The 10866-nt window shown below is 42.6% G+C and overlaps 1 protein-coding gene across 1 annotated transcript; it reads right to left on the bottom strand.

Annotated features, from left to right (window-relative positions):
* Positions 1-2698: 2698 nt before the first annotated feature.
* Positions 2699-10467, bottom strand: Ccn3 (cellular communication network factor 3). The gene is made up of 5 exons (XM_052160733.1): positions 10212-10467; positions 9863-10088; positions 8420-8671; positions 7032-7246; positions 2699-4137 (listed from the first exon to the last, which is right to left on the bottom strand). The coding sequence occupies exons 1-5, from the start codon at positions 10275-10277 to the stop codon at positions 3841-3843; spliced, it is 1056 nt and encodes a 351-aa protein (XP_052016693.1). The 5' UTR covers positions 10278-10467; the 3' UTR covers positions 2699-3840.
* Between the last annotated feature and the right edge of the window lie 399 nt (positions 10468-10866).

Below are 10866 nucleotides of genomic sequence, written 5' to 3'. Positions count from 1 at the left end.
AACTGCTTTGAGCACATATTGTCTTAATTCTATATTTAGTATGTAAAGTGACTGACTTGTCCTAATTTGTCTAAGACTGGCCTGAGTTTATAATGGCAAGTATTGATTCTTCAAGGCCATCTCAGTTGAGGAAAGTAAGAGCTGTGCTTCACTCATCAATATATAGACTTTACAGGTCTGGGAACTGAGACTCAGACACAAAGTCCTAATATGCCAGAACTGGGTGAAAGTAAATCTGGTATTCAGACCAGACTTGAGTCCCAAGGCAGTGCTGTCTGTGGTCCTAAACTGGCTCAGCCAGTGTTGGTTCCCTTACTGTGTTACAAGAACATTTTGAACTTTACAAAAATTCATACGTCAGACCACATTTTTCTAACCTTTAATTATAATTTCAGGAATGCATGTGTGAGGGGGCTGTTTGTATGTGTTGGAGAGTGAGAAATCGTGATAATAAAAATGAAAGTCGAAAAGACTGGCATTTATTTCAAAGAACATCATGTGTTTTGTCAATCCAGAAACCATTCCTTAGTTTATTTGCTTACTCACTCAACAGGTCTACAAAGGAGCTATGTTGCACATAAGATACTTGGGGAGATATGATGGCAGCTAATACACTCAGTGTGTCTGTAATAGGAGTATGAAGAATCAGTTGGAAAATAGTGCTGGAACTTTGATAACAGTAACAAGTTCTCAAGCCAATTCCCTGAAAGGACGTTGCTCAGCTGACCTGCACATGGTTCTTGGACTACATGGAGCTACATGGGCCTCCCTTCATGTTTCTAGTTCTATCTTTGTTTCTGTCTGTGTGTTTCTCTCTGTATGTTTGTGTGAGTGTATGGGTCTCCTTGGCTCTCCTCCTTCCCTCCCTTCTTTTTCTCCATTTTTATTAGATGCCATTTTTGACCCGAGAGCTCTCTTTTCCTTTGTTATTTGTTATTTTGTTATCTGTTATGTCAGTTCTTTAGAAACAACTGTAGAGCCATCACTGGAAACCTGTGCCAGGTGGTTTTATGTCAACTTGACACAAGCTAAAGTTATTTGTGAGGAGGGGTCCTCAATTGACAAGATGCCTCCATGAGATTGGGCTGCAAGCCAATAGGACATTCCTTAATTGGTGACTGATAGGGGAGTGCTCAGCCTATTGTGGGCTGGTGGTCTTGGGTTCTATAAGTAAGCAGGCTGAGCAAGCCATGTGGAGCAAGCCAGTAAGCAGCACCTTCCATGGACTCTGCATCAGCACTTGCCTCCAGGTCCCTGTCCTGACTTCTTCCAGTGATTAACTCTGATGTCAAAGTGTAAGCCAAATAAACCACTTCCTCCTCAACTTGCTTTTTGTTCATGGTGTCTCATTGCAGTAATAGAACCCTAACTAAGATCCTACCTCAAGCTACATTAGCCACTGGTTTGATTATAGGATATATATATACCTGGAAACACAGGTATGCACCACCATACCAGCTTTTACGGGAGTGCCAGGCATCCAACGTCAGATGCCCACACTAGTGGAATAAGCCCTTTGCTCAATGCAAGGCTTCTCCATCGTCCTTTCTTTTAACTTTCTTGGATTTTAAAAGAAGACTTTTTATGAGTAGCCAGACCCGAAGAGTACTGACTTTATAGTATTAGGCAAATTAAATGATATAAGCAAAGTGATTAGTCCAATGTAACTATGCAATAAATGTTAGATGACCTTGATAATCTCCTATGAATCAACACCTAGAAGTCCCATTTGCTTTCCAGTTTATCTTGAAGGTAAATATAAGCTAGCTGTAAAGATGGATGGGAAGGAGGCTATATCTGAGGAAACGAAGTTGGAAAAAAATTCATCTTTTTTTTAAGTTTATGGAAGAACTGTGTATTCATATTGCACCAGCCAGAGACTTCAAACTATAAAAGCTCATATTAACTGTGTCTTGGCTCTTATATCACCCAGATGGCAACCCTGCTCTACGTCATCACTGGAAATACAGGTGCCTCTTTGTATCCCTGAGAGTTCAGGGTGGAAACCATAATCTACAGATGCTCAGGACTTTCATACAGAACAGTGATATTTGCTTAAAACATATACCCACCTCCTCTATACCTTATCAACTTTGAATGACTCACAATAAACCAACATAACACTTATGCTGTACAAATGGTTGTTACCCATGCAACCACTCTAGACCGACTACATGGTACAAATTAGCTACAAAGGAACATTAGTCCCCCTCTTAATCGGTTGGTTGCATCTCTTGGCACAGTGCTGATGGATATAGTTGGCAAGCTGAATATTTTTCTGGGCACGTGGCAAGTGCAAATTGAAAAGGAGGATACTCAAGATTCTATCTGGGTATTAGGAAGAGTGGCTGGGCTGGCTTTTACTTTGATAAAGTACTCTGAGAAGTGAGTTTTGATCCTAAGATCACAAATTCAGGTATCAGTGTATAAGGATGTCTGCGGGGGGGGTGGGGGGTGGGGGGGGAACTTCTGAAAAAAAAAAAACGACTGGGGCTAAAGACGATGGTCCTGAGTAAATGTCACAGAGAATGTTTGTGCCCTTGGTGATAGAGAGCATTTTCCTCTGATAAAAAGTTATGAGCTCATCACAAAATATCCGTGTTGCTTTCAATAGACGCTACTGATGGATGTCCTATTTAATTCATGGATTTTTATTTTTATTTTCAGTAAACAACATTAAACTGGTAACACGAAGCTAATACCAGAGTCATGCACTGATAACATTGTATTCTTTTAAAGTTGTTTGTAACAGCTGGGGAATTAAAGAGAATATTTTACAAAATGTATAATTTATATTTTCATAAATACTTTTAAAAGAAAAAGTGGAACTCGTGTGGTGATGTACAAATTGTATTTTCTAGCACATTTTGTGACCTTTGTTTATTAAGCATACACAGGTACACACGCATAGCTTGTGTTTTCATAACTCTGACCAAAGGATGTATTTTGAGTAGAGTAACTCTAAACTTTCATAAAATTTGGTAGATTCTGCTCTCCTGTTTCAAAATTGCACTAAAATCACATTTGAAAGTCATTAGAGATTGTAAATTAAGTGGCTTTGTCTTCAGTGTACTGTTTAACTGTGAAAGAGTCTGAGTTTAATTTTGAAGAAGTGGGCCTCAGCAGCCTCTGGGACGCAAACCATGCACTGAGAGGCCCCGTCATCTCTGCACTGGGAGTTTTTGGTTCAGCCTCTTTCTATTGGAAAGGAGTCAGCTTGTCTGTAATGGAGAAAGTTCATGACACCAGCCCACTTAATTAAGAGACACTCTACTGCTGTAGCTATAGCACATTTCCTAGTGTATTAAGTAGAAAAATCAGTCTCTGAACTTCATGTTCAAGAGCTGTGTGCTCCCTTTGATCTTACATTTGGAAGCACAAAGTTGACCTGTCCCAACAAGGAGCTCAGTAGAGATTCCTCAAGTCAGCCTCGGTACATGGTAATACATAAGTCCATGTTCAACATGATCTTAGATTTCACTGTGTCAATCATTTCTGTAACATTTATTGGGATTTAACTAGTGCACAGAAAATGAGTGTGATGCGACATATTCTACCAACTAGATCGTGTATGTGACTTCAATGTACACAAATTTGCACTTGTATTAAACAGCACAGGAAAGCAAGTCACCCCCTAAGCCATGTCCTGAGCTTACCTTGATTCTAAGTTTACATTTGGAACATCTTTCATTAAGAAAAAAAAGACAAATATAATTGACCTCATATGATCACAGAAACGTACAGAGGACAACTCCTTCATTATGTTTCTTATATACAAGTGATGGTGGGCCATGCTGCAGCGACAGTTTGCCTCAACCAATGTGCTTCCCTGGGCACCTGTTACATTTCTCCTCTGCTCGTTTTTAGTTCCAGCTCTTGCAGGAAGGCCTCGTTATTCTTAGGGCAGTTGGAGTGGCAGGTACAGGTTCCAATGACCATGACTGGTTTCTTGATGTTATGCCCCGAGGAACACTGAAACTCCACCTGGATAGTTTTGGTGTTGTAGGGGGTACAGCAGCGGCCATCACTGCAGACCCCACAGTACCGGGGCTTATAGGCCTGCAGGCTAGTGCAATTCTTGAACTGTAGGTGGGTGGGTTTCAGAGACTTCTTGGTGCGGAGACACTTTTTACCTTTCTAAGAAAAGAAAAGAGTGTTGAGTTTTTCTGAAGGACCACCTTAACAGTTAACCATCCAATGCCCTTTGGTCTTTCTTTCTTTTAAATAAATCATCAGTTTTATTTGGACAATGTTGTCAGCTAACATCAGTTGCTTCTTCAGAGTATCTAGGAACTTGTGATAAAATGTGGCCAATAATGACATCAGTCCAATTATTCTGGGCAAGCCTCTGCTTTTTGGCCTGTTCTTACTCGTCTCTTACATTCCTGTTCCTTTCTCTACCTAGAATTTGAATATAATGCCAAATCTGCAGAATCCCTCTTTATCTTTGAGAGTATGAACAGGAAGAAGAAAGCATCTCCCTCTTATATAAAGACATTGTTTTTCAATAGTTAAATGCATTCTTTTGTGCTCTTGAGAGAAGGACCAGATGTAGCATTGGTAAAGTCTATTAATGTTTCAAGAATTCCCCAGGCATTAATTCATTTAACTTCAAAAGCATTCATTCATTCATTCATTCATCCATTCATGGAATGTCTGTTTATACAAGGCACAACTGACCCAATTTTATTTGAAAAATGGAGCCTCAAACGACTGAAATGATCAGAAAATACCGAGTATTGGAATTTATCTGATGCAAAATCAGTTCTTTCCAGTACATTACAACCTTGGAAATTCTGGGACAGTGAGATTTAAGATTCTTTCCAAGAAACTGAATTGAGTGGAGGCTTTATTCAGTATCCTACCAGTTCAGATAATAAAGAAACCAACCCGGTTTCATCAAATAAGCAAGCAACTGACTTTTTATTTCTTATTCCACTATGAACTTGCTACAGCTCTCTACTGCACACCTCCCCAGTAAGGCTTATAGTATGTGGGGTGATGATTACGAATCCTTTTATGTCACTGGCTCTCAAACTATCATGTCCGTGCATCACCGCGGAGGTTTGTTAAAACACAGACGCTTGGTCCTTACAACTAGAGTTTTGGATTTAGCACATGTGATTCAAGGTCCCTGAGTCAGCAGAGGCTGCTGTTTACCAGGGGACTACCAAAGAAGAGCCTCAGTCATAGACTTAAGAAATCCCAGAAACAAGAAAACAAATATTCCAGACACATTTCCAGAACCTGTATAAAATATGTACCTCATGGAAACATCTTAAGCATAGTATTTCCCCATATATCATGAGGTTAAAAGAAACATTAGTTGCATAAAAGGACAACACAAAAGACCAAATTCTAGAAGCACTGTATAAAGAGGCCTTATTTAATAAAAAAAACTATGAAACATGTCATATGAAATATGAAAATATTGAAGGTTCTGTTTCTCATTTTTTTGTAGTTAATATTCAAGATATATTCTTTCCAGTGGCATTAAAAACTGCTGAATTGTGTGTGCCTACAGGTAAATGTATGAATGCTCATGTGGACGAACTTCCATTGTGAAGCTATACATACTTCCTAAAGTGTCAGAAGATGCAAGAATATAATTTTGGAGAAAAGGTGTTTCTAGGTGGTCTTTCTGAATTTGCAGAAGCAACATAAAGTTTTGATACCTCTCTAAAATCATATAACCGAACAGTGACATAACCAGTGAGATCACACAGGACTCTTATTTTAGCAGCAGAGAAAAAAAATTTAAGTATTTGATAGCTAACATTGACAGAGTATTTAATCTATGTCCAACATTTTGTAAATTCATTATGTTTAATTGGTTTGTCTCTCTGTCTCTCTATCTCTGTCTCCCCGTGTCTCTGTCTCTGTCTCTCTTCCTCTGAGGCACAATTTTTCTATGTATCTCTGCCTTTCCTGGAACTTTCTATATAGACCAGGCTGGATGAAAACTGACAATTTTTCCTGCCCTTGCCTCCTGTGTGCTGGGATTAAAGGTGTATGCAACTATTCCCAGCAAGAGATATAAATGGTCACAGTGTGTGGGGAAAAATTTTTAAAATAAATTTCCCAAGATTACTAAGCTAGGTCATGTTGAAAGGATTTAAAGCCAGTCTGAACTGGTTCTAGTCTTGTCCCCTTAAACATTACATGATACTGCTTCAGAGTAGAGATACACAAACCTTGAATTTCCAGGGGCTGTTTTATTTTGTCCTCGGGCTGATACAAGAATCTATGTAATGGCTAATCTGATATTGTATTTATCTGATCCAGTTCTGCAATAAGACCTTTTATGTCATCAGGAACCAATTAGGGCTCCTGATCTGCACACTTTATACCTAGAATCAACATACTGTGTTGACATAATTCCATCAACAACAAAAAAAAGGTGGCAGTGGTTGGGAAGGAATATGTTGTTTCATTTGGCTTGTGCTGCCTAACTCTGGCAAGTGTGCCATTTCCACCAGGCTTTCAAAAATATTGTTCATAATTCCCAGACATCTGTTCATGCCTTTACTGACAGCCGTTTATTGTGTATTGAATATATTCTGGGGCACATAGTAGGGTCTTTGGAAGGCAAGGTGATTAAAGCAAGCAGACATAGTCTCTATCCTGGTCCTTTCTATAGCTTATACCTGGTCTATATAAACACTAAAATTGCTAAAGTCAGCTCTTCTTCACGATTGGAAAGCTATGTTGTCCCCCTCTAGGTATAGGATGCGATTTACTAGAGCATCCTCATCAGGATAAAGTATATAATACTTATATATCTACAAACAAATGGGAAAGGGCATATAATAATGTTTACAGAACTGCTGTGAGTTGCTTGGGAGTATTTGTGTATATTAAAAATGAAAGATAGAAGGTGCTGATTTTGATCGAGGGTCCTCCATGCCTTTTGTTTGGGTTAATGCCCAGCTGGGGCATATTTTTTTTTCAGTCAGCTAGTGTGACATTGACTTTCCGGAGGCCAGGCTTCCAGGAGGCGAGGCCTCTGCTGCAAAGGGATAGACTCTTACCTTGTCTGTTACTTCCTCAGGCTCTTGTCCACAAGGCCGGATGACACAGAGACGAGTCTGCTTTACCATCTCACACTGGGGATTTCTGTTGGTGACCCGGGTGGAGAAGCCCATTCCACAGGTCTTAGAACAGGCGCTCCACTCTGTGGTCTGCTCAATGCAGTTGATGCTGTAGTCGGAGACTTCGACTCCTACGGTGGCTTCCGGTCTGTAGGCTGTCAAAGGCATACATACAGTTATTTCAGTAAAGGATAGAGATAGAAGTGTTGTCCCTCAGAAAACATTAGATCATGAATTTCAATTCTGTAGCTAATGTGTACCAGTTCTTGCAGAGCACAGACTTAGGTTTATTTATAATCCCTTAATAGATAGGGCACAATGTAGGATTTCAACAAATCTCTATTCACCGAACCCTAAGAAACTTAGGACAAGTTGCCCTAACAAACTTAGTAATTATATGGATGTAAGAATGCATATCATGATTTGGTACATAGGAAGGTCATGTTAACAGTTTAATTTTATTTTTTTGTATATATGTTCAGGTGTGTGTGTTTTTGTATGTGTATGTGTGTGTGTGTTCATGTGTGTGTATGCCCATGCGTTTGAAGGTGTGCATGCACATGTGTACAGAAGCCACAGATCTACCTTAAGTGTTGTTCCTCAGAAGCATATTTGCTGAAATCTGGGGCTACTTGATTAGGTTGGCTAGTGACCCCAAGAGACCTGCAGATTTCTGTCTCCTCAGAATCAGAATTACACGCAGGTTTTTTTTTTTTTTTTAAATAAGAATGCCAAAGGTCCAACTAAGGTCTTTACCCCTGCACTGTAATTACTTTACCAACCGAGGCATTTCTCCAGTGTCACATTTTAATTCTAATGAGTAAGTAGAACCAGCCAAATTAAAAAAAAACTATCAAAGAAAAGAGCTTCTTTTCTTTTCTTTTTTTCTTTCTTTCCTTTTCTTCCTTCCTTCCTTCCTTCCTTCCTTCCTTTCTTTCTTTCTTTCTTCCTTTCTTTCTTCCTTCCTTTCTTTCTTTAAAATTAGAGGCCCATCAGGAGAGAGAGAGAGAGAGAGAGAGAGAGAGAGAGAGAGAGAGAGAGAGAGAGAGAGAGAGAGAGAAAGAGTAAAAAAATACCTATCCCAGAAGACAAAAAAATGAAACACTGTGTCTGTCTCTACTGGGCCCCTTGAAAGAAGAGGCTGCATGCTTATTTCAGTAATCTAGCTCAGAGACTAAATAAACGATGCTCCTGACCTCACTTGGATGATCTGTAGTTCACAAGGGAATGGCCAGATGCAAAGCTTCCTCTCAGCTTAAATCCCAGAGTCAAACCTGCTTTGTGACTGCATTTCCCCTTAACTGTCCTGGGTCTGCTGAGTTTCTCACCTGGAAGGGCCAGGCCTCCCAGGGTCTCCTGCTCTTCTGAGCCGCAGATCCATTTTTCACAACACTCCCCGGGCACCAAGACTTTTCTCGGAGCTGGGCAGTCAGGCCCTGGCAGTAGCACATCGAGCTGGCAGCGGGGCACACAACCAATTTGCCCATCTCTGCAGGTGCAGTGGTATTGACAGTTTGGCTCAAACTTCTCTCCGTTGCGGTAAATGACCCCATCGAACACACAGTTGTCTCCGTCAGGAACTAGATTATTCAGGAAGGAAGGCAGAGGGAAGAGCAGAGAGTAAAATAAGAGCAAATTCAACTGGCAGCTGGGTAAAATGGTAGGACCTGGTCAGAAGTTCTTCCTTTTCTAGTGCAGATGACTGGCTTCTTCTGCATTTTAAGGAGAGATATGTCCTTGTGGATGCTTCCAGGAGGAGGAAAAGGCCCCAATCCCACCTGGTCCTTCTTTCTTCACCCGGTTCTCACGAGTGAACAAAGAGGAGTGTGAACACTGCAGACACTGGGCACACCAATACACGTAATCTGGTTAACTGATGGCTTCTAAAATATCTCGGCTTCCTTTTGAAAGCATCTACCTGAAATGATTTCATCTCTAAGACTCTAAGAGCAAAGACGAGAATAAATACTGAAGCCTCGTTCCAGAGACCCTATCTCTAAAGATAAGAGCGTTTCCAAAGTCTTCTTCTGCAGTAGTTTAGGAATTAAAACCAAATAGGTTCACTGGTCAGAACGGGAAGGGCATTAACTTTTCTTGGTATTGAAGCACAGTATGTCATCATTAGCTGAGAGAGAGAGAGAGAGAGAGAGAGAGAGAGAGAGAGAGAGAGAGAGAGAGAGAGAAAGAGAGAGAGAGAGAGAGACTCTTACCAAGGGTGGTAGGTATGACCCTGATCACATCAGTGTACCTGATGGGAAACTGATCTCCCATTGATTAATTTTCATGAGCCTGGGTTGGCTGGTTGCCTTCATTTTATTTTACTGTAGGTCAGACTGGCGTGACATAGTCCTCCCAAGAGAAGGAATTGCTTTGGCTCAAATTAGGACAATTACAGGTGTTGGGGGGCTGCTGGGGGGCCGGGTGGAGGAAGGGAACTATAGCCCTGGGAGTAAGCTTCACTTCCTTCACCCCAAGTGTTGTCCTGGAGCTGGCCAAATAAAATGATTTCACTGGCCCTTAACTCTGCTTTGTCCCTTCTTTGGGCGGCACGTGACCTACCTGCACGGGGACTTGTGTTTGCTCTCAGTCTGATGCCTGGCACGCTGAAAGCTCCCCACACATGTTACTTACTGTACTGTGTACTATTGCTACAAACGCTTTTGCTTAGTTCTCTGGGAAAGTAAAAAACGAGGGCAAAGTTTCACCTAGCTGCCAGAGGAGAAGTCAAGCCAAGGAGGGGGACAGCAGGATGGGGGCGGGGGTAGGATTACCCATGCAAATGCCAGTCTCGTTGAAAGGGTCTGCACTGCGGTCACAGTAGAGACCGCTTCTTTGGTCGCAGGGTCTCATCTCAGAGCAACTCTCCCCGCGCTGGCGGGCGCACACCGGACAGCAGGAGCAGCCGTCCAGCACCGAGCGCACCCCGGGGGCGCAGGTGGGTGATATACCGGTGCACTGGGGCGGGCACCGACTCGGGCAGCGCAGAGTTGCAGAGACCTAGAGACAAGAAAATGAACTCTGGTTATCAGGGGCAAACTAAGGCAAAGTGAGCCCGGGACGGACCAGAGACAGCATTGGAGGGCGAAGTAATCCCGGGCATTTTAAGCGTGCGCTACTTACTTGATTTAAGAGAAGGAGGAGCAGGAGGCCTAGGCAGAGGCATCGCTTTCGCAGGAAGACGCTCATGTTCTGCCTGCTCGGGCTGTTACCGGCTGGAGATGGGACTGCCCCTTCACCCAGGTCTGGTAGAGCAGCGAGCGCCACCGGTGCAGGTTTTATAGTGCGCTTCAGGGACACAAAACCGGTTGGCTGCTCTGGGAGGAGGGGGGTGGGGTGGGGGAATCAGCTGGGTGGGGAAGTGGAAGGAGCTCGTCGGTTGCCATGGTGATGGGCCCCAAGGCCGCTCTCCTTAGGGCGTGGCGCCCGGCCTGAGTTTGCCTGTGTGTGTGGCGACTGGCTTTTCCCTGAGCACAGGGAGGGACTGGGTGGAGCCCCGGAGACCAAGACCCAGAGCCAGCTACAGCTCGTGAGAAGGAAACGCCCTCTTCCTCCATGTGGTTGCTTCCCTCCCCCCGCCCCCTACCGCTACTCCCTAGCACCCTCCGCCCTCTCAGTTCCAACCCGGGCTACAAATGCAGAGCTCTTGACCGGGATGCCTAAACATTGAAGCCATATGAGTTGGGCAGAATTGGCCAGAGGCCCAGCGGGTTAGTCATAAGGGAAGCACATGCAAGTTTGTCACCCTTTATTGGGGCACTCTTTGAAATATTTTGAG

This window comes from Apodemus sylvaticus, chromosome 17 (assembly GCF_947179515.1).
Source record: "Apodemus sylvaticus chromosome 17, mApoSyl1.1, whole genome shotgun sequence".
In the NCBI taxonomy this organism is placed as follows: Eukaryota; Metazoa; Chordata; class Mammalia; order Rodentia; family Muridae; genus Apodemus; species Apodemus sylvaticus.
The sequence above is the reverse complement of the archived record's forward strand: the minus strand, read 5'-3'. Positions and strand labels throughout refer to the sequence as shown.

Excerpts from the sequence above, each read along its gene's own strand:
- Ccn3 (XM_052160733.1), bottom strand. The coding sequence starts at position 10,277 with ATGAGCGTCTTCCTGCGAAAGCGATGCCTCTGCCTAGGCCTCCTGCTC. Across the intron at positions 10,089-10,211 it reads TCCTCCTTCTCTTAAATCAA|GTCTCTGCAACTCTGCGCTG; the intron begins GTAAGTAGCGCA and ends TCTTGTCTCTAG. Across the intron at positions 7,247-8,419 it reads GGGAGGCCTGGCCCTTCCAG|CCTACAGACCGGAAGCCACC; the intron begins GTGAGAAACTCA and ends TGCCTTTGACAG.